The 24,523-nt window shown below is 40.3% G+C and overlaps 1 protein-coding gene across 1 annotated transcript; it reads right to left on the reverse strand.

Moving 5' to 3' along the window:
* Nucleotides 1-96: 96 nt before the first annotated feature.
* Nucleotides 97-22,859, reverse strand: LOC148443228 (uncharacterized). The gene is made up of 4 exons (XM_088463093.1): nucleotides 22,742-22,859; nucleotides 1,513-1,628; nucleotides 925-1,002; nucleotides 97-801 (listed from the first exon to the last, which is right to left on the reverse strand). Exons 1-4 carry the CDS (start codon nucleotides 22,857-22,859, stop codon nucleotides 604-606), a joined length of 510 nt encoding a protein of 169 aa, XP_088319219.1. The 3' UTR covers nucleotides 97-603.
* Between the last annotated feature and the right edge of the window lie 1,664 nt (nucleotides 22,860-24,523).

Here is a 24,523-nt window from a genome sequence, read left to right on the forward strand (position 1 = left end):
AATAGAACTTTCAAATACTGTATACCACCTTTTTCCCAATGTGTCTGACATGTGTGATTAATAAAACATCACTGTCCCAATAGTTTTCCACTGTGTGTATTTCTTCCAAAGCAATGCCACAATATATTTCTAACATTACACATTTAAATAAAAAGACAAACATAAATGATGTTAACAAATTTGGAATAAACAATATTCAAAATGAACCAAATACTAAGCTGTGGTCATAAAACCATGTGTACCTATGCTAATTTTCTCTAAAAAAAAGAGGCATAATAAATAAAATAAACAAAACTATGTTTTTAATGCATTTTTTTTAAATTATCTTCTCTGCCTACTCCTAGATGAGGGATACCCTCTACAAGGAGTTTCCCTTGGGTCACAAGTGCGCAACATGCATCTTACTAGGGAAGCCATGGGGATAGTACCCCACCGAAGTGCTGGCTGAAGGCTCAAGTAAGCATGCTATTAATTGTGAGCCTGTATTTAAAAGGGTGGCATTTAAGTCCTGTGTAGCATTGATCTGGGACTCCATCATTCGTATGACAGTCTGTTGGTGTGTGGTTTTGACCTCCAACATGCTATGTATGCTTGATGGAACTGCTAGTTGTCCTCCATCAAGCGCTGGAATGAGTCATGGAAGTGATTATTATAATTCTGCATCTGTTCCAATGTGTTAGCAACTCTGGTCACTTCTGTTATATATATAGTTGTGATGTTGCGATTTATCCTGTGGGTGCTTCTGGTCTGAGCGGAGATTTGCTGCACTTGTGTTTCTAAACATTGCAGCTGTTGGGCCCATCTGCCCCAAAATATTTATTCAGTATACTGTGCTGGTGGTGGTGGTCACTGACTGAGGTATGGTGTCGGTGTACCCATCATTAGTGGTGTTGTGGGTTGCTCATTCACTGTCCTGAAATTTCAGTGTAAATGTCTCCTTTTCTGTTTCAGGTGGGTCCATTTGTGCAGGTTGCTACTCAGCTTGGTTGTCTTCCTCTGAAACTAAATATGAGAAGTGTGTAAGTATATATATATATATATATATATATATTTAAAAAAAATTGTTAAAAAATTCAAAAAGTTTTAGTAAAGTGCATTTTTTGAATTTTTAAGATCTTGTACTCCAGAACAAACAATCAAACACATTTTAATTAGGTTATACTTGTTTTTTTTTAAAACAAAACAAAACAAAAATATATGTAAAATGTGTTGGATATTTGTTTGTTTGTTTGTTTGTTAGGGAGTACATCACTCCCTATTGTTATAATGTATATTGACATTGTTCCTGTAGTGATTTGCAAAATTTGGTCCAGTAGATTCCAAAATAGAATGTTAAAAAATGTGTTTTGCACAAGATTGCCAATTTGCATGTTTGAAAACTGAATAAATAAAGTGTGTGCATTTATTTTTTGGCAAAGTTTGTGCAAAACCATTCACTCTGGTGCTTACTTTTAACTGAAAGTGAGTGTGCTGCAATATTTAAGTGTGTTTTGTTTTTGAAAACAGGCTCACCTTAAAGCTGTGGAGAATGGGGGCTTTCTCCTCTGATGGTACAAGGATGGCACTTGGAGGCCTTGACAATACCAATGACAGCCTGGGTGCATCTTGTGTAGGCGCAGAAGATGGACCTAAAAAAGTTGAGGAAAATTTGTAAGCTACAGTAAAAACACAAACAATGATTTTGAAAACATTGAAAATGTAATTACCGTCATCATCATTGCTTTATACTGTAGCTGCAGCTCTGTGGGCAGACTTCTTCTGAACTGGAAAATGAAATATTGTGTGTTTGTAATAAAAAGCATGTTACACTATAAAAATATTTTTTGACAATTAGAAAAACTGTGACATTAATATTTTGAAAACATTACATTGTGCATTTATTTGTCACATTGAATGACCACGTATTAATAACTTTAAAATTCCTAAAGCAATGAATAACTTTATTACAGAGGTCACAATATGACCAATATGATATGTAAAATCACACTACTGTTCACCAACAACAGAAATGCTGTTTAAATTGTTTTTACATTAAATAAATAGTGTTATAAGTACACTTCGAATGTTTTTGGGTGTTGGTTTTGGTTGCTTACCAAAGAAGAGACAAAAAACATGTTTTAAAATAACTAAATGTAAAAACTACCATATTTAGTTGGCTATTTATCACAGTTAAGATAAAAATGTGTGAGAAGGTTCTAGCCCACAGGTTATTAAACTGGGTCCTTAGGACCCCAAACAGTGCATGTTTTCCAGGTCTCCTCATAGAATCATAAGTGAAATAATTAGCTCCAAATGTGGATCTTTTAAAATGTGTCAACTGTCAATGAGTAATGAACACACCTGTGCACCTGCTGGGTGACCTGGAAAACTTGACCTGTGTGGGGTCCTGAGGACCGAGTTTGAGAACCACTGTTCTAGCCAATCTGATTTTGCTATACATTTTACAGGTTGTGTGTAAAAAATGACAGTTAGGTGCATATTGGTTTGCACTTTATCTCTCACAATTTTATGTCTTTGTAAACATTGAAAAACAACCCCCTTATGCTGGTCAAACACTCTACAATTATCAGTCAGCTATCTGTCCAATCTGGCTGGTTGGAATAAAAATCTGGTAATGTATGGGAGACAATTACAATCGAACATATGGGGCCAAATGTAATAGGGTGAGAGTTTAGAAAAGTGAGAGTTTCTGACACTTTTTAAACTTTGCCAATGTAATAGAGTCCAAAAACAAAGTAACAGAGCGAACTTGCATGTTTTTTTAGACTTAGAGAACTCTCACGATTTAAAATCTCATTCATACGTACCCCTATGGTCTGCTATGCAGTATCAGTGAGTAAACATATAGTGTATGGTAATGATATAAGTACCTAGCCACCTCGTCTCACTTTGTTTGTTTGTTTTCCAACATTGGAAAAAACCTACAGGATGTGTTTTTTGGAAAAACACATCCTGTAGGTTTTTTCCAGTGTGGGAAATGTCAAAGCTGTAATATATTAACATATACCACAAAAGGCCAAGAATCTTTTCTTTCAGAACAAACAAAGGAATCATATAAAATCACTAATTTTATCACATGTGCAAGTACAGGAGTCATATACTTAGCACAATGCCCATGTGGTAAGCATTACGTGGGTAGGACGGTCCGTGCTTTAAAAACCAGAACTGCAGAACATATAAGAAATATCCGGAAAGGATTTGAAACACACAGTCTTTCCAATCACTTCAAATTGGAACATGACTGTAACCCAAAAGGATTGAGAGTAATAGGGATACAGTTAGTACAAAAAAACTGGCGATGAGGTGACTTTATTAACAAAAGTAATAAAGAAGAACTTAAATGGATCTATACCTTAAAGACAATGACACCACGAGGATTAAATATAGACAATGAGATCTATTCAGTTATTACAACCTAAGGTCAACATATGGATAGATGTGACTCAATAATAGACATATACAAACTAAATTTAAGTATTATAATTATTGTCTAATTAACGATCGATATATTAATAGATCAGAAAGCCTCATTCTAGAGACCAGCACCATAACCTATAGATATGCAATAACTATCCGTGTAATCATAATTAATGTTTGATTTATTAATGTATTACAAATTCTTGCTTTTTATACCAGCACTGTAGCATAGGGACATTTAATAACCATCTGTACAATTCTTTACATCAGCATACACCTTGGGATTGTTTCCTACTCAATTGTCCCATGTACTAGGATTATGATGCATTAATGTCATCTTACTGAATATTTATGATTGTCAAGAATATATGTAGATTACTAATCAGACACTACATTAGATGTCCACTATACAAGTAGCGATAAGACTTCAATATGATAGTACTCATCAGCGATAAGCAATTACAGATCAAGTACCAGCTTTTTCTCAATTAGTCTTCAAACCCTCCCTTTTTTATCAGATCCTTATAAACAGATAGATCCCATGTGGAACTAATCAACAAGCCGTTAAACAATTGATGATGCCCCTTGCTGACCAATAAGAATGGAGCCTGCACTGTATAAAGGCAGCGCTATCTCAGACACAAGAAACACACACCCCCCTGAGGAAGGCCAATCAGAGGCCGATACACGTTGGGAATCCCGCATGACGTGACAGAGACATATACAGATAGAACCAGCACGTGAGAAGCAGCACAAGTGGTCAGCGTGTCTAAGCTTTCCACACGAGCAGTTCAAGCAAAGGAGGAATCTGGACTGAGTCCCCGTTCCACCGCACTGAAGGACTCGTTACATACAGCCCTCCACTATCAACGTGAAGAGCGTGGAGACGCTCAGCCCTCACCGCAGTAAGCGGATAGACATTGATAAATCCCGGACCCAGTCTCTATAGTGGAAGACTGTTTGATCTGGTGTCCAAAGACTCACAGCAGAAACCGATTGGTTTACTACGCTCGTGCACAGTAGTGCAAGTCTACCAAAAACTTTATACCACACATCGTTCCACACTTCAGCAGAGGTTTGACTTCGGATGAGAAGTCACCCAGAAGAGGGGTGACGCCGCATACTGTGTCATTCACCAGTCACACTCAGCCACATTACTCACTGACGGTTGCATAGCAACCTCCTGGGAGACGTATGATAGAAGTGTTTAAACAGAGATCATACGGAGAGCCTATCCCTGCAAGAAAGGCTGACCTCCCGCAGTGAGACGAGGTGGATAGGTACTTATATCATTACCATACACTAAGGGCCAAATGTAATAGGGTGAGAGTTTAGAAAATGTGAGAGTTTAGCAGTAAACTCTCACATTGGTTAAGTTTTATCTTCAAAATGGCAAAACATTTGAATGAGATTTTAAATCGTTAGAGTTTTTTAAGTCTAAAAAAACATGCAAGTTCGCTCTGTTACTTTGCTTTTGGACTCTATTACATTGGTAAAGTTTAAAAAGTGTCAGAAACTCTCACTTTTCTAAACTCTCACCCTATTACATTTGGCCCTATATGTTTACTCACTGATACTGCATAGCAGACCATAGGGGTATGTATGTTATAAGCATAACAGCAGAGAACATACGGAGAGCTTGTCCCTAAAAGATAATCTGACTCCCCACAGTGACACTAAACATACAGGTGATTATTACTTAACACCTGGTTCTTATTCAGCACCCCCCTGGAGGGATGAATCTTTATATCAATTTTTATGAATAAATCACTACATTTTTAATGGACTATATGTACCGTCAGTTTATTTTCACTGCAGGTTATATTGAACCATGTTGAGCATTTGAGCGCACTTTTTCTCTTTATTTTCTATTGTATATGTAAGAAGGAGGACCCCTTTATCTGACTAAGTGCTGCCTTATACCAACTCATTGATTTTTTCAGAGCGCAGTAAATTTTCATTTAAATTAAAATCTCATTCAGATGTTTTCCCATTTTGAAGATAAAACTCAACCAATGTGTTCTGCTAAACTCTCACATTTTCTAAACTCTCACCATATTACATTTGGCCCATGGTCTTAAACACTGGAAAATGGACACACATTTTAAAATTGCTTACATTTATTTGATTTAACCAATTTGTCTGAACAGCCATTTTTGCCTGTTTTTCAGTGTTTGTGAGCAAATGGACCTTATGTCATTTGCTCCCATATATTACCAGATTTTCAATGCAAACATCCAGATTGGACAGATATCTGACAGATAATTGTATAGTGTATGACCAGCACAGAGCCGAAACTAGGCATTTTGGTTCCCCCCACTGCCTCTCTCTCCCAGATGCAGCACTCACCTGACTAATAAATGAAAATGGACCTTATTGTGCCAATTATAATAAGGTACTAATGTAGAAGGTTACTAGTAATAAATAATAATGTCTTCATGTTTGTCATCTTATTAAACTGAAAATAAATAAGATGATGGCAAACAAGAAGACATTATTTTTTGTTCATTGGTAACTTGCTACATTAATAACCTATTATCTTTGGCACAATAAGGATCATTTTAATATTAAAATTATCATGTCATGTTCCCCTCCCCATCCCTTTCTCCTTACTAATACTCAATTTAAAACAAAAGTTATAGGGGTACATACATTTTTTTTGATAAACCTTGTAAGATGCTGAGGCTTTTTTAACTCTGTGTGGTCTGGTCTAATTGTTACAGACAAACACAGCACTATTTTAGTGGGCAGCTGTATATTTACAACATTACCTAGGGGCTATTCTATGTAACTCAGTCATCAGTAAAATAGCAGCGCCTGCGCTAATTGGTGACCTAGGAGGTATCTTCCCCTTCGTTGGACAGGACTAATTCCTGCTCCAGTCGATACTGCACTCTGTATTCTCTCACAAACAGAGGGCAGCAGTTCCCGACCCTTTAAAGAGGCTGCTTTCCTGACGGAGACTAGAATGAAAATAAATCATCAGGCTCCTAATTACTGGCACTTACAGGCAGCATATAGAGATCTCCCGTGGTAATCTCAAGCCCTGCACAGTGACGGCCTTTCTACTGTCCTCACTTCATTACTTTAAATGGGATATTATGGCTCGACTTACTGGCCAAGTCCCAGCCAGCCGAACAGAGATCCTCCAGTAGAATAGGCTCACCGCAGGTTGTGTGAGACAGCCAACAATTAGAAAATAAACAGTTTAAACTTCCCATGAAAAAAAAAGAGGAACTACAGTATTTCTAGGGAAAGATTAATTCCAGCTTACCAGCCAGGCCAGGTGGGTTCTGGTGTAATGACAGGCTGGGGTTTCGAATGGCTCTCCCATCCCTACAGATAGTGCGGGAGCTGTGGGAGGCGCAGCCATGAGTGACAGACAGGAGGGGCAACAGTGAAGGGGCTGGGAGGCTGAGCAGCGTTACTTAACATACACAGAAGCAGGGACCGGTTCCGCCCACAGGGCATCCTGCACTCTGTGCCGTGGCATCGGCCGCACCACCTTAGCTACGGTCCTGGCCCAGCATAACACACATGTATGTTTAAATAGGAAAATAAAATGCATGTAACAGCAATGTAAAGAAACCCACATGTTGCCTAAGTACCATCTACAAAAGAAAATCTACAAAACCAGGCAGCACATACAATATGAAGAATTAACATTTTTAACAGCAGAAAAAAATTTGGACAGTGGTTATTTAAAATAGGGATGTGCAGGCTCGGATAGGTTTCCTGGAAGTCCAGGAATGATTATGTTTGTCCATGCAAGATGACGTTTAGCCTCTTTCTGAGTTCCGTTTTTTTTAATGGAAAAATCCGAACTCGGTGTGCAAACTCGAACATATCCGAGCCTGCACATCCCTAATTTAAAAGTGACATTTAGGTCCGTATTCAATTCCAGGTGAAAAGTCAGAATATGTGGTAAACTATTGCGAGTGACGTCATTTCACAAGGTGGAAAGTTTCCGCCGTATTCAATTCTTGCGACTTTTCGCCTGTGTGGAAAGTCAGTACAATGTACCTGGCGAAAAAGTTTCACCTCTGAATAGTCAGCGGAAAAAAATGCAGAATTGCAGTTTTGGGGTGCAAAGGTGCGGAAACCACTCTGCACCCTTTGGACAGACCCCCAAAGGGTAACTGCATCAAAAAAATGCAAAAAAGAGGAAAACCCAAAAAAAGCACTTTGAAAATGGCGGCGAAGTGGGGGTACAAATGCAAAAACTAGCAAAATAGACTTTTGGGGGATCTGATAGTATGGGGGAGGTGTTTTTTTTATTGCAGGTGTTTGCTGAAGGTGCATTTTTTGCAGCATTAAAAACTTGACTTTAGTGAATTTTAACTATGCTTGCACTCATTTTCAAGTACCCCAAATTTGACTGGGCTACTTATTTTCACCAAAATAAACTGCTTAATGCTATTTTTCACCACTTGTGCAAAGCCGCTATTTTGGAGCAATTGACAGGACTTAAGTACCCCAAATAGCTTCAGTAGGGCTAATCGGGGACATCTACATTGATCCCCAATGTTAGTGCATCTTTTGGGGGGTGTCGGGCTGATTTTCCCAATTCTTCCAACACTTTTGCATGTTAGGCCGGGACGCGTTTTCGCATCCTCTGGAATTGAATACGGCGAATAACGGGGTCGCGCACAATAAGTTTCCGCGGCTAAAACACGGGAAGTTGGCGAAAAGTGCAGCATGCAAAAAAGTATTGCAGGTGCAAAACTAATTGAATATGGCCCTTAATGTCTGTATTTTTCTGCTTCTGCTAAATCTCAATAAAAACAAAATATATATAAAAAAAAGTCACATTAAAATGTATGTACACTTACAAGGCTGCCTTGGCGCATCTGTGTCCCAGGCATAAGTGCACAGAATGACCTCCGCCTGTATCAGAATCTTCAGTGGAACCTCATATTCTAGGTAGTTGGCCTTGTAAATGGAAGCCACCGCCTGTCTACTGGGCCACTTTTGCCTCCTTTAACATCTTCACCTTCTTCCTGCACTTTGTCGGAGAGGTGTTTTTTGCAGGTCTCCTCATTCCTGTGGATCGGCCCCTCCGCATTCACAACAGTCACCACTATCTGCCATATTGCATTCTTGCGACATGTGGAGATGCGGGCAGTTTCATGATCAAAGAGTTGCTAGTGGTGTTTCATCACCTCCTACACCAGGGCCAAGTTCTCTGCAAAGGACAAATTAACATTGCAGCCTGGCCTGGTCTCCCCATCACATCAGACACACTAGTAAGAAACAACAAAACATTTCTGACAAGACTACAGTACCTACACTCCAGAAATACCACTCATAACTAACATCATAGAACAATCCAAAGACACACCAACTCTCCTCTCAGCTCCTCTAACTAAACCCAAAAGGTCCGGATGGTTTGGGGTAAATATATATAAGGCTCTATACCCATGTTCTATAAAACATTAATGTTACTCATGCAGTGGGATCTCTGCCCGTACTGGGTCAGAGTTATTATTCAAGACTCTCATACATTGTGAGACAGGTAAGTTTGATTTAAAGAAGTCAGGATGGTGGCTGGTTGCCCATAGTAAGGTGTTTCTGTCCATCTGTTTCCTATATAATGTATAGTCCAGACCAGATGGTGTCTTTAGCAAAGTAACATCCGAGAAATGCATCACATAGTTATCAATTGAGGCTGTGAAGCAAATCGGACTATCCAGGTTGTTCAAAGACTGTACCATATTGTAAAAATACTCAGCATCATCCTTCCAGAAAACAAATCTGTATACAGTACATTTTAATATATAAAATATAATCAAATCTGCCAAAAACGTGTTCATTTTCATAATGATTCATGAATATATTAGTGTATGCTGGTTACAAATTAGAACCCATAGTGGTTCCCGCCAGTTGTATAAAGTAATCAGCTTGATACATAAAGTGGTTTAACTCTAAGACCTTTGTAAGAAGTTATACAATGAGCTCGATGGGTGGGCCATCTTAAGGTCCTTCCAATAAGCCCTCCCTTACTACCTCCAACCCTGCCTCATGTGTGATCACTGTATAAAGTGATCTCATGTCAGGTGCCCCAGTAGACAATCAGCAGGTAAAACATCAATCAATTTGAGATCCACTAAGAAGTGGCCAGTATCTTTCAAATAAAATCTTGGTGGATTTCACAAATGGCAGGAGGAAGATATAAATATAATGTGAAATTAATTGAAGAACGGACCCCCTTACCAATCCCAGTGGACACATGGTGGATATATGCACTTTAGGCAACATGTATATTACCAAGCAGATAAGGTAGTCCACCGTAACAAACAAACTTGGATTCTCATCAATCTACATCTGAGCAAGAGCAAATGCAATCATGTCATCCATTTCCATTTGTATCCTTATCATGGGATTAAAACCCACCTTCTGATAAGTATGAAAATCAGATAACTGTCTTTTAATCTCAATATCATAATCTGTAAAATCCTGTAGGACCCCACCTATATCAGTATTAAATATGATGACATGTATCATTCTGAAGTGTTTTCAATGCTTTCCGCTCATCACTACTTACAGTAAGTAATCAAAGTGTTAGGTGTTCATGGCATGTTTATATGCTAAATCAACAAGTCTCAGAAATGTTTTTTAAACTAGCATTAGAGTACAGTGGATCAAAAAAAACTTTAAAAAATCTGGTTATCTTTCACTATAGTAAACTGGTTTATTACCAAAAATTTCCCGGAGTCTTAGGTTATGATCCATCTTGAAATGATCAATAGACCACTGGAAAGAGTCGAATCTACAAGTTGTGATAAATGTTAGACAACAGAGAATGCTCAGTCTTAGTTAATTGATGTTTAGACAAATTAAAGATTAGCTCAACATGCCTGTCTTTCCTTTGGGAAGAATTAGAAAAATGATTTTCAAACCTATTGCTCCCCAAATTTCATGTTTCTAGGTCCAAGGGATTGGGTTGGGAGTTGATAAGTCAGTGAGTCAGGACATATGTTTATATACATTAAGATAAATATATTATTACTGGAGGCCACAAGGATGAAAGAGGAATGTGATCTATGCTTCCCATGCCACTCAAAAATGTTAGTGTCAGGATTCAGCCTGGGATCAGCTGTGCCTTACCACAGTGCTGACTTCCCCTCACTAGTGAGCACAGTGAGACGTCAGGTGCAGTGGTGGGTGATGCGCTGAGTATTCTCCCCGGGGACCAGGTAACTTCCATGCAATCCTCCATATTGGAGTTCCTGCGGCGGTGGTCATCAGTGCAGCCATCTTGGCTGTATCACCTGATCTAATGGTAGCCATGTCAGTTCTCAGCTGACTCCTCCAATGAACAGCTACCTGTGGGTATAAATGGGGCTCCAGGTAACAGGAAGTTGCCTGATCAACTTCACTATTTCCTTGATGGTTGCTGTTGTTTTGTTCCAGGATTCACATCCAGTCTTCCAGTCATTCTTCCCAGCATTATTTCACAGTGTGTACTCAGTACATCACCTGAGTACTGAGTCCTAGTGGCTCATTCCAGTGTTCATCCTGTGATTAGATTTCTGGTCTGTTCTCAGAACATCATCTAGTACAGATTCCCGAAGCACTACTCTGGTGCTTGCCCTGCGACAGGATCCCCAGTGTGTACTCAGTACATCCTAGTGTCTCATTTCAGTGTTCACCCTGCGATTGGATCGCCAGTCTGTTCTCAGAACATCATACAGTATGAATTTCAGGAGCACTAGTCTGGTGCTTGTCTTGTATTAGAATCATTATAAGTATACTCAGTACAACATCCGAGTACAGCACAAGTGCCACTCTCCTGTGCCAGCAGTGCATCTGGGTTCTCAGCCTGTACACTCTGTACCCCATCTGAGTACAACACAAGTATCACTTTCCTGTGCCAGTGGTGCATCTGGGTTCTCAGCCCGTGTACTCAGTACACCATCCGAGTACAATACAAGTATCACTCTCCTGTGCCAGTGGTGCATCTGGGTTCTCAGCCCATGTATTCAGTTCACCATCCGAGTACAACACAAGTATCACTCTCCTGTGCCAGCTTTGTGTCTGGATTCTTAGCCCATGTATTCAGTATACTATCTGGGTACAAAAAAGTGTTGCTCTCCTGTACCAGCAGTACATCTAGGGTTTCAGCCGCATACTAAGTACACCATCCGAGTACAACACAAGTGTCACTCTCCTGTGCCAGTGGCGCATCTAGATTCTCAGTCGCATACTCAGGGGTGCATCTAGGTCCATGGTGGGCCTCATTCATTTCCCTCCAGTATACAATTCCTAGAAGCAGGGTACATAGTTCTCTAGTGCTTCACCCTGAAGTACATTCCCCGGTGTTACATTTCTCCATTTCCCACTTGCATCAGATACCTGACCAAAGGGCTGTGTACTGCCTGCTGGGTGCAGCTTAAACCCATATCCCACTTGGAGGGGTCACTGATGAACACCTCTCAGCAAGTTAGACTCAGTGCCTTTGGTCAGGTTTCGTCAACATCCGGTCCCGGTGGATGAGGAGGACTTACATCTAGGCCCTTTGCCTTCAATACCTTCATCAACCCAGGACCTCAGCTTTTAGCTCCGCACTAGGAAAATCTCCTGAGCAGATCGTGACAGCTGGGTCATATTGATTACTATTAATATTGATCTATTGCTATTGAGAGACATCTCCTCAAGGAAAAAGTCCTGGTGATGGCAATGCAGGAACACTGTAATAATGGGCTCTAATCGAGTGCTGTGTAGTAAGGATTGGGTATCCAGGAAAATAGATGCTGTTACTGATGGTTTGTTTCCAGAAATACATATTAAGGGGGAGATGTACTAAGCTCTGGAAAGTGATAAATTAGAGAGTGATAAACTACCAGCCACTCAGTTCCTAACTGTCATATCACAGGCTGTTTGAAAAATTACATGAGCTGATTGGTTGGTAGTTTATCACTGCCTAATTTATCACTTTCCAGAGCTTAGTACATCTGCCCCTAAGTCTTTACACATCTAGACTGAATACACCATGTGGCGCAAGTTGCCCGGCGCGAGTGAGCCGACATGTCCCGCGTGACTCTGCTAGCACCGGGTTGGTTTTTTTTGCATTTTTTTGGGATAAAAATGTGTCTTAGTCACAATCTGATATATCGGAAAATAGACTGCGCTGATCAATTTGATATGCAACACTTGTATATCTGTGTGTGACTGAGTCTGTACATGAAGCACAATGGAAGTTGGCGTGGAAAAAAGCCCCAGCCGCTGTATCGTAGCACTTCCTATACAGATTTAGAGACCCAGTTGCACATAGATATAGTGTACACAAAATATTATTGTCACATATGAAATTAATCAGCAGTGCCTCCTGGTGCATAATAGGCATCGTTGCATTTTTCGGCAATACCTACGTTCAGCACTAGCAGAGCAGCACGGAACTTGGATCACCAAGAATGTATGCGAACACATCTGCATGTGGTTGCTTAATTATGTTGTGTCAGAGTACAGTGAAAACATTTTAAAATAGTGAACATACAGTACTGTATGTAGCACATTTGTAAACAATATGCATGTACCTGTAAATGAATAACATTATAGCCATCCCAGTACAATATTACATTTGTTTTGCTGTCAAAACAGCCCTCAAATGACCTAACTATTAAAATATGAATTGTTGCTTCAGAAGTCAAAATGTATCATATCAGAGATCTTATACTGTGTCAAGTGCTGATTCTATTGAATAGTACTTTTCTATATCCCTAGTAATTTAATTTAGCACGAATCACTGTAATCTAATTATTCTGTACCCTGTGTTAGCTTAACTTTAGCTGCAGTTCAGATTTATCTAGTGTAACCTGTCAAAACTGTCTTGTTACTTATTAAGAATGTACTTTTGCAGAAAGCACTTATGGGAGGTCACTTTGCTTTGGGATAGACATATATTACTAATCTATCTTGTCCTCCAATCTCTGTCTTTAGAATTTCTTTCCAGAAACAGCTGGCTTCATCAACATATTTATAAGCCCATCTGTTGTCCTTATTACTTGGTGCTGCCAAGGAGACGTCCATTGGTGTTTCTTCATTGTGCATATTTCCCATACACTCTTATTAGCAGTGCTTTTTCAAACATACCCATAGGTGAAGTTAGACCCTTTGCAAGCAGTGTTACTTTAGATTATCAATGTCTGATACAAATGTACTGATCCTTAATGTGCCCTTCCTGTATTTGTATTGTCCCCACTTGTAATCAGGAGCCTTTGAAATACCTCACACATGCTGTGCTAAAGTACCATTACTGCGTATAAATATATAAATCAGTGGATACCAAAGCAACAAGCCTTTTAATCATTAAACTTTTACCTTAAGGACAGTACATTACTGGAGCTTTTATTTCTGTCAGAGGTTTGTCTATAATAATAAGGCACACTGAGGCCGCTGTTCCAACAGCTGGAGGAAGGGGTGTAGGGGATACTTTTTCTTTTGGTGAACAACTTGGATTTTAGAGATGTACAGGTTTAATTTTATAACAGTTTATAAGAGCCCAATTTCTACTGGCAGCTTAGGCAGCAGAATGTACACTTCTGACTTCTACCAACAATAGCACTTTGTATGGGATGTGTCGAAGCTGGATAATTGGCTGAGACAAGATCAGTTTAAAATGAGACCACAAGACGCCATTTTGCGAATGGCTGCCTAAGCGCAATTTTAGATAAACTCACACTTTAGTACATGTGGCGATATTACTATTAGCATCATGCAATTGCATCTGTGACCATCGCCATAAGTTAAGGCGATTCATCAAAAGCCCATTTCATGACTTTACGTAGTTTGGGTGCTCTGAATAAAGTGTGTATATTATTATAATTCCCCTAAAGGATATATTTCAGAAATGGCTGTACAGTATGTCAAAATTGGATTGCATTAGCTAAACAGAGCAAATGGCCACATGACATCTAGCTTGTGAAGACAAGCTTCATGGACGTAACGTCTGCTCTCACTCCAGGTGGCCCTGCTCGAATACAGCAAGAGGGTCATTTGTAGCACCTTACATTAGCAGGCTTCCTGCAATAAAATACCTTCAAAGCCAAGAGTGTTATCTGAGGTTTGGGTCTTGTAGATGTGCTAATTTGCATACACACAGGCCCTGGGAGAACAGACCAGTATTTTGGAGCCTGAAAAGGGTGGGGGTTGCTGGGGCATGAGCAAGTCATGGAACTATAAGGCTTAGCATTCCACACTGCTAGGTGTTCACTTAGTTTAAGTGAGATTTAAGTGCACCATTTCTCATACACACATTAATATGCACAATTGCGCTGTTAACTAGTCGCATATTAGCGAATGCATAAGATCCTGTCTGAAAACGCTGTTTATTAGCTTCATGCGCACACGCATCTGCCCCAAGTTAACTAGCATCTTTACATCACACACCGCATACTTACACATTACATATTCACATAAAAGGTTTAATAAGCTTTAAAGTATAAGATTTAAGTTTGTTCATTTAGCATAAATGCTATGAAATAAAGGTTATTTCATAATTAAAAGGTTTTATACATGATAAGTAAGCCGTGATTGGTATTGTACTGATGCGTACTCTTTCAACAGTATTCCGGTACCATCGGTGTGGAGATCGCATCATGCATTCTCAACATATGGACCGCAGAGACTTCAAGCAACAAAATGTACATTATATGAACAACTGTTAGGATGTTGCATAAGGCAGGAAATCAGAGACCCCCCAGTTGTTAGAGGCTGGGTTGTGTCTATTTGAATCAACCTGTAAATGCCTTGTAACATATGCCCTCTCCTTTAGGACCAATGGTATTAGCAACAAACTTCTCTATTGTGTTGTTTATTTCTGGGGGGTATAAATATGTGTGCTCTGACCCTGGGTTCCTAGTCTTTGTGCTGAGGGGTTTCTTGCTGATGCCTAACATCTGGACCAGAGAGCGCTGCATATGTATAATTGTACTTGGGTCTGTATAATCTCTTTGTGCTAAGATTATATGAGGATCATACCGTGTAACTGCTGTACTTTTACTTGAATAATACTTTGTGCTTTGGAACCACAGATTCTAGGTCTGGAGTCTTTATTTACTGTATGACTGCGTACGCAAATTAGCGTCATCCTTAGAGGTTTATAGGTAGGATATTAGAAGGTATAGGCAGTGGTATCTAGAGGTTCAAAGGCAGAATCCTTAGATGTGTTTTATATCAAAACTCACTATTTTTACAACTTTATACATTAAAGGATGTGTAGTACTAAGATGAATTATATATGTGATGTATTGCAATGGTTTTTATTTAACTACATATGTCTATTATGATATTTCACTTAGGGATGTGCACCGACCCCCTTTATTTTGGTTGTGGATCTGTATCTCCATCGTGTTTTGGAACTGGATTTGGTTTTGCCAAAACTGCCTTTGTGTGTTATGGTTTTGGTTTTGGAATATTAATCTCAATAACATTCATTTTCTCTCATTTCCAGTAAATTTTGACCACCTCATACAATACTGTTCACCAACATAGGCCAAACCAACTCACAAGTGCATTCAAAAGAAAACAATATAACACACAAATTTACTAAAAATCATACGTGAAATATCCTTGCTCAACATAAATAGTTGTAGTTAACAAGCAGCAAACAAAAAACCCCTAAACCATGTGTAAATAGCAACAGCAGACATGAATGCCCCCTACAGAAGTGCACTTGCTCCCAGCACATACCTATTATCAGTGCCCCATCTGTATTTTCCTCCTGGGGGTGCTGGGCCACTGATGACTGGCCCATGTACCTGTGAGTCAGAAACCATGCAGGTCGGATACAATGCAGGGTACAATGCAGGTCGGTTACAGTGCAGGTCAGATACAGTGCGGGTAGTATACATTGTGTGTTGCATACAGTGCAAGTTGGATACAGTACAGGTCAGATACCGTGTGAGTCGGTTACAAGGCGATACAGTGCGGGTTGGATACAGTGTGGGACACTGTGGATTGGATACAGTGCAGGTCAGATACAGTATGGGATACAGTGTAGGTCTGATATAGTGTGGGATACAGTGCGGGTTGGATACATTGCAGTCCAGATACAGTGTTATATACAGTGTGAGTTGGTTACATTGCGAGTCATATACAGTGCAGTTTATAGTGCAGGTCGGATACAGTGCGGGTCGGATACAGTATGAGATACATAGTGGGTTGGATGCAGTACAGGTCAGATATAGTGTTGGATACAGTATGAGTCAGTTACAGTGCAGGTCGGACACAGTGTGGGATACAATGCAGGTCTGATATAGTGTGGGATACAGTATTGGTTACATACAGTGCAGGGTACAGTATGAGTCGGTTACAGTGCAGGTCAGATACAGTGCAGTTTATAGTGCAGGTTGGATACAGTGCGGGTCTGATATAGTGCAGTTCGGATACAGTGTGGGTTTAATACAGTGCAGGTTGGATACAGTGTGTTATACAGTGTGGGTTGGATACACCAATAGTGCACTTACTGTGACAGCAGTGACAGCAGTACGGGGTGCTGGTGGTGTCCTTAATGCGAGAGTGCCAGTGGTGTCCTCAATGCAGGGGTGCCGGCAGTGTGGTGGTGTTGGCAGAGTGGGAGTGCTGACAGTGTCCTCAGTGCAAGGTGCCAGCAGTGTCAGTAGAGTGGGGGTGGCAGTTGTATCTGCAGTGCTGGGGTGCTGACAGTGTCGGCAGTGTGGGGTGCCCTCTTTTTGGGAGTGGCGGCAGGGCAGTGTTGCTGATTGTGTCATCAGTACATGGGGCAGCAGTGCAGGGGTGCTGGCAGTGTCCTCAGTGCAGGGTGCCGATGGTGTTGGCAGTGTAGCGGTGTTGGCAATTTGGGGGTGCTTAGTAGTGTCCTCAGTGCAGGGTGCCGGCGGTGTCGACAGAGCGGGAGTGCTAGCCGTGTCCTCAGTACACATATGCCGACAGTGTTGGCAATGCAGGGGTGCTGGTGGTGTACTCAGTGTGGGCGTACCTGCAGTGTCGGCAGTGTGGGGTTGCTGACAGTGTCCTCAGTACATGGGGCAGCAGTGCAGGGGTGCTGGCTTTGTCCTCAGTGCAGGGTGCCAGAAATGTTAACAGCAGAAGTGTTGGCAGCGTGGACTGCCACCAGCGGGGGTTGGCAGCGGGGGTGCCATCAGCGGGGGGTGCCTGTGGTGTTGGCAGTGGGGGGTGCTGGCAGTGTCAGGCAAGAGGGATGGGTGGCATCTTCCTACCTTTCTGTGCCCATTGAATTCAATGGGCTTAACGCTGATTGGCTGAGAACCGTAACAGACTGCTCTCTCAGCCAATAAGCTTTAAGCCTATTGAATTTAATGGGACTTTCTAAAATGGCCGCTCAAGACAAAACCTCGAAATCTGATAGCAGGATCACGAGGCTTTGCCTCGATTAGGAATCTGGGGCAAGCAGGGAGAGTCAAGCTGTGTCTCGGATCCCCCTGGATCCCCGAAATTTGGATGGGTCCGTTTCCTGTAGAACCGGACCCGCTCATCTCTAATTTCACTATATTGCTGCAATATGCCATAAATGGCACTGGGATACTTCACTATCTTCTATCACTCTGAAACAACAGAATGTGATTAATAAGTACACACGTTTTGCTTCTCTGCAGTCTTAATTATTGTGTTCCAAAGTTTTTAGTGTTTGTGCTCTTGTCATATATAGTTTGAAATGGGATGGATATGAGATGCCGGCACTCAGGATCCCAGCAGTCACAATCCCAATGCCGGTAACCTGACAGGGTTCGGATTCTGACACCTGACACCTATCAGGTATCCTAACCCTCTCCCCCTCCCTACCCTAACCCTCCCTCCCTGGTGCCTAAACCTAACCTCCCCCTCTCAGCATCCTAAACCTAACCCTCCCCCTTAGTGCTTAACACTAACCCTCCCCCTAGTGCCTAACCCTACCCCCAACACCGCTACTTGCCATCAGGATGCCGGTCGTCTGGATTCTAACAGGTGTCAGGATTTTGGCACCGGTATTCTAAGTGCCAGTATCCCCTTTGTCGGGATACTGAACATATCCCTTTGAAACTACATATCCTATTTTGTACAGAAAGGAAATCATCAAAAAGAAATATTGTACCGTGAGAACCTGTTTTATTGTTTTACCTTGCTCTGTGCCCATACTTCTAAAAAATGCATTTCCTATACCTACCCCTTCCTGGTGCTACACTTTGGAGATGAGAAGCTACAGCCTCTGAGATTATGGTGGGAGGATGTATTAGGCCCTGTCAGAAGAGGACTGGAAGTTTTTGCTTGGCTCTACCCCTAGCGGCCATGGGTAATGCCACATTTCTGCAGAAACAGCTTTATTTGTTACAAAGTGACTACTGGACTCTGGTATGCCTTGCAAAGTTTGGATGGCTGACTTCTACCTCCTTCCCCAAATGTGGTATATATGATGCTGACTTCTGGCATTTGCTTTGGTTGAGTCGGAAGTGTGCCTAGGTCACTCTCCTGTTGGTGGCTTTCCTGCTCCCACATGTGGCTAAGATGGTGGTCATGTTACTGAAGGGTAGAAGGTCCCTTATATAGTTCAATTCTGACATTTTTTTTATTTGTTATGGGGCACTCCTTAATATTTTTCCTTTTGGTATAATAAAAATGTATGCGAAGTGTGAGCTCCATCAGACTACCCCAACTTGTGTCTTAAAGTACTTGAAAATAAGAGAATTTTGTTGAAATGCTATAAATTATTTATTTGGATCACAACAACAAAATTATCACATTTATCCACGTGAAGTAATGTTCTGACACTCATGGGTAAATTTACTAAGATGGGAGTTCTATTAAGAAGTGATGTTGCCCATAGCAACAAATCAGGTTCTACTTTTCATTTATCTAGCACCTTCTAGAAGATAATAACTGGAATCTGATTGGTTGCTATGTGCGACATAATTTCTTAATAAAACTCCCATCTTAGTAAATTTACCCCATCATTTTCTATTAGTCAAACAAAGTAAGCGACAAATGTTCCTTTGTGCAGGATTTTACTGCCCTGCATGTGTGCTGAGAAACCAACAACAGATTCTGAAAATTGTCCTCACTCTCAGCTGGATCATTCATGACAAAATTATAAAATTCACAGGCCTACTTAAAATCTGCACATTCATTCCACTCAGCAGGATCTTCATCTAAAAAATCAAATGGCAAACCGAACCTCTTAAAAATATGTACAGATTCTGGAGAAACAAAGTCACTCATACTCTTGGACACCAAGAGAGGTACATCTTTAGGCATAACAATCAGGCGCATGTGGTTATCTACTAGTCTTGTATTTATAATGACTGCACTCTGATTGAGAGCTCCAGTGGTATGGAGCATGAGAAATGGTTTGGGAACTAACAACATAGGAGGGTATAAGTTCGAATCCCATATGTGAACAAGATAAAATTAAAAACAGGGATGTTGGTTTAATTAATTTTTAACAATGGTTCATTTTTATTATATTATAAGACCTCTTGATATTATATTCTTTTATATACAGTCAGGTCCATAAATATTGGGACATTGACAGAATTTTCAGATTTTGGCCTCTATTCACCACCACAATGGTTTTGAAATGAAACAAACAAGAAGTGCTTTACCTGCAGACTTTCAGATTTATTTTGAGGGTAATTACATCCAAATCGGGTGAACGGTGTAGGAACTATAACAGTTTCAATATGTGCCTTCCACTTTTTAAGGGGCCAAAAGTAATGGGACTATCAACTCAAAAGCTATTTCATGGACAGGTGTGGGGTATTCCCTCGTTATTTCATTATCAATTAAGTAGGTAAAATGTCAGGAGTTGATTCTAGGTGTGACATTTGCATTTGGAATCAGTTGCTGTCAACTCTCAATATGAGATCCAAAGAGCTGTCACAATCAGTGAAGCAATCCATCATTAGGCTGAAAAATCAAAACAAACCCATCAGAGAGATAGCAAAAACATTAGGTGTGGCCAAATCAACTGTTTGGAACATTCTTAAAAAGAAAGAATGCACCGGAGAGCTCAGCAACACCAAAAGACCCGGAAGACCACGGAAAACAACTGTGGTGGATGACAAAAGATTATTATTTCACTGGTGAAGAAAAACCCCTACACAACAGTTGGCCAAATCAAGAACACTCTCCAGGAGGTAGACGTATATGTGTCAAAGTCAACAATCAAGTGAATACTTCACAAGAGTGAACATAGAGGGTTCACCACAAGATGCAAACCATTGGTGAGCCACAAAAACAGGAAGACCAGATTACAGTTTGCCAAACAACATCTAAAAAAGCCATTACAGTTCTGGAACAACATCCTATTGACAGATGAGACAAAGATCAACTTATACCAGAGTGACTGGAAGAGAAGAGAAGGAAAGGAACTGCTCATGATCCAAAACATACCACCTCATCAGTGAAGCATAGTGGTGGTAGTGTCATGGCATGGGCATGTATGGCTGCCAATGGAACTGGTTCCCTTGTATTTATTGATGATGTGACTGCTGACAAAAGCAGCAGAATGAATTCTGAAGTGTTTTGGGCAATATTATATGCTCATATTCAGTCAAATGCTTCAGAACTCATTGGACAGCGCTTCACAGTGCAGATGGACAATCACCCAAAGCATACTGCAAAAGCAACCAAAGAGTTTTTTAAGGCTAAAAAGTGGAAAGTTATGTAATGGCCAAGTCAGTCCCTTGACCTGAATCTGATTGAGCATGCATTTCACTTGATGAAGACAAAACTGAAGGGAATATTCCCCAAGAACAAGCAGGAACTGAAGACATTTGCAGTAGAGGCCTGGTAGAGCATCACCAGGGATGACCCCCAGCGTCTGGTGATGTCTATGCATTCCAGACTTCAGGCTGTAATTGCCTGCAAAGGATTTGCACAAAGTTTTAAAAAGTGAAAGTTAGATTTAGGATTGTTTAGTTTGTCCCATTACTTTTGGCCCCTTAAAAAGTGGGAGGCACATATAGAAACCGTTGTAATTCCTACACCATTCACCTGATTTGGATGTAATTACCCTCAAATTAAATCTGAAAGTCTGCAGTTAAATCACATCTTGTTTGTTTCATTTCAAAGCCATTGTGGTGGTGAATAGAGGACAAAATATGAAAATTCTGTCGATGTCCCAATATTTATGGACCTGACTGTATATTCTTTTTTAATTGATATGCTGCTTCAATGATTTAAAGATATATTGTGATTATTTATTTATGTGCATTTGAGTTTTCAAGACACCAAGTGAAGAGTTGATTTTATTTTTTTGTTTCAAAATGGTTTTACATGTGTTAAGAATGACAATCAGAACATTGGCATCATGTGGAGACTGATTAAATAACATTGCATCCTATCAGGAAAAAGGAAGCTGTATATAAGGAGGGAGAATATACTTTGTCCCATTCATGCTCTTTGATAAAGCTTCATGTAGTGGAAGTGAAACTAGTTAGAGGATTTTCATCAAGTGACACAGTCGTTTTGCTGACTCTGGACACCCGCTTATTTCCACGGAGAGCCATAAGTGCTATATATATTGAGGTGACGGTGCCAGCTGGCTGGATTCAGGATGGTGAGAGAAAATCAGGCGGTCATGTGTTGACCATATTACAGCCTCAGGATTTCCCCGTCAGAGGATAATCTTGTCCATTGGCCAGGCGGTAGGAGATACCAATAACTACTACACCTCTTCAGGATATACAGGTGGATTATATGTACGCTTCAAATTAGCGTAAAGTCCATGTTTCCTCAATAACATTATACTGTTTACATCTTTGGAAATCATTTCAGCGTTACCCCTTGTTTAAAACCCAGAGGTAGAATCAAGGGGATATTAGGACTCTCACATGTGGACTTTGATCGGGTGAGAACTGTCAGATCAAGATTGGTCACATTATATATGAAATATACAATTTTTATATATATATTTTTTATGTTTTTTGCTTCCTTTATTATACTTGCCAGTTATGCAGGTTTTTATTAGGAACTAAGAAGTTCCATGGTAATGCATGATAGTCTGTATAGACTTTTACAATATTAAGGTGATTGTTATATGTCATTTGTATACCACTATTGACATGCTTATTGTGTGTTTATTAAATATATGTTAGATTTATTTGGTGTCTTGAATTAATTCCTGCCACATTAAGTATTTATTTGTAATTACAAGACCAATTAGCGCAACTCCACCAGTGTAATATTTATGTTTGGGATCATCAGTAGGTGATCTGTTATTGGGTTTACACAGACCCATAAGAGTTTGCAGCTGTGGTCTATTCTTTAATTGTAGTTTATTAGTGCCAGGCTGTCATTTGGTGGCTCTTAAAAATACATACAGATTCTAGAGAAACAAAGTCACTCATACTCTTGGACACCAAGAGAGGTACATCTTTAGGCATAACAGTCAGGCGCATGTTCTTTTTCATCACAGTGATGGGTGAGTATTCACTCTCATCCAAATCAGCAAGTATGGCTGTGACCATGCTGCGTTTTGTCTCCAAAGGGACAGCATCATCCAACAGAGCCAACCCAGCTAATTCATTTGTCAGCTACCAAAGTTGACCACAACATTTTTTCTCAGCCTCTTCTGAAACTCTCTTGTTGACATCACCATAGGTATGCAGGAGTTTCATTAAATCAAAATCATGGTATGGGGCACGAACAGCACAAGGTGCTGTGATCCATGCTCTGACGTACACAGTCGTTACACACAAACAGAAGTCACGGAGTCCCACTTCCTCACGACACAACAGTTTAAATTGGTCTTTAGAGAGCAAGACCTTCAAAGAAAATATTGCTGGAGCCATGAAACAGACATCGTGAATGGCACCAGGCGAGGCAAATGTGATACCTCTTGCAGGAGTTCCACTCAAATATATACAAACAAGCTTGAGAAATTCTCTGTAATTGCGCCGGCAGTGTGTCTCCTGTGATGAAGAAAAAAATCATTGGCTAGTTCACATTTAGTAATCGGTAAGTTTTGAAGTGTACTTTAACCTGGAGCTTTTCCATGACAAATGAGAGTATATCCTCTGCTTTCTGTTTTAGATGCAGTATTTGTCATCAAGCTCTGTGAACTATGAGGTATTGTCTACTTCTTCCCAAGAGTCTCGGAACCTCTTAAAGAGAGTAATGTCAGGGCCAAAGGATACTGACACGGTCAACTCGAAAACAGCTTTAAGAATCACCTTGAACTTATGGTGTCAACAAGCTATGTACAGAAGGTCTCGGTCAAGCATTTTCTCCAACATAACGCAGGCACCAGTTACGGAACCTGTGAAACATGTTTGGTCAAGTATAAGAAAATGATGAAACATCTGGCATCCCTGAACTGAACAATAAACACTATTTTTACCTGTGTTGCTGCTTGTAGTGTCCATGCACATTGCTTGAACTTTATCTGAAATACCCCATTCATTGAAGAAAACACATATACACCTAGCACTAATCAAGCAGGAGGGTCAAGTATCAGTGCAGCAGTAAGAGAAAAGAGGTAACTGTCAACCTCACTAGCAAACACAGGACAAAATTATACTGCAGTCTAATACTTATGTTGGGACATAGGTAAAAAACAAATTATATGTAAAAATTAATTTATTTAATAACAAACTAATACTGACCAATAAAAATAATTATACATATCATATTAATACATGAACAGGAACAATTGTCATAGACCCCACTCATTGAGAAGATTTGCAGCCAGCGCACAGCGTGGGTGTGTGCCTGGCCCATTGTATGGTCTAGTTTTGGAGCACCAAATAGCTGCTCTTCCAAATTGTGACCGATGACAAGCACAGGCAATCCTTCCTGGACAGGTGCTGTACTTGCACCTACCTTCATTTGCTTCCCATCCCAGTGTACTGTGAGTGTTGGTGAGTTAACTTTACTCTTAAACTGATCTTTCAAATTCTGGGCACTTTCTTCTCACAAGCGCCCTTGAGCACAGTGCAGTGTACTCTTATTCACGTTAACGGTTTTCAGGTCTACTTAGAAAGCACCAGCTGAAGCACCTAGTACACAGGCTGACTTTCTAGTACTCAATTTAGCAATCCGCCCCTGCTTTGAGCCTTCCACAAGTAACAGTACTCACTGCACAAACTTACATGGAAAACTGTAAAATGTAAAACATTCAAGTCTTTTGAGG

This window comes from Taudactylus pleione, unplaced genomic scaffold, assembly GCF_031769625.1.
Source record: "Taudactylus pleione unplaced genomic scaffold, aTauple2 ptg001314l, whole genome shotgun sequence".
Classification (NCBI taxonomy): domain Eukaryota; kingdom Metazoa; phylum Chordata; class Amphibia; order Anura; family Myobatrachidae; genus Taudactylus; species Taudactylus pleione.

What these genes read in the sequence shown, in the direction of transcription:
- LOC148443228 (XM_088463093.1), bottom strand. Translation starts at nt 22,859, where the DNA reads ATGGTCACAGCCATACTTGCTGATTTGGATGAGAGTGAATACTCACCC. An exon ending in ACCTCTCTTGGTGTCCAAGA is followed by an intron (nt 1,629 to 22,741) that starts GTATGAGTGACT and finishes CAACTTTTTTAG; the next exon opens with GTCCATCTTCTGCGCCTACA. An exon ending in AGAAAAGGAGACATTTACAC is followed by an intron (nt 802 to 924) that starts TGAAATTTCAGG and finishes TTTTGGGGCAGA; the next exon opens with TGGGCCCAACAGCTGCAATG.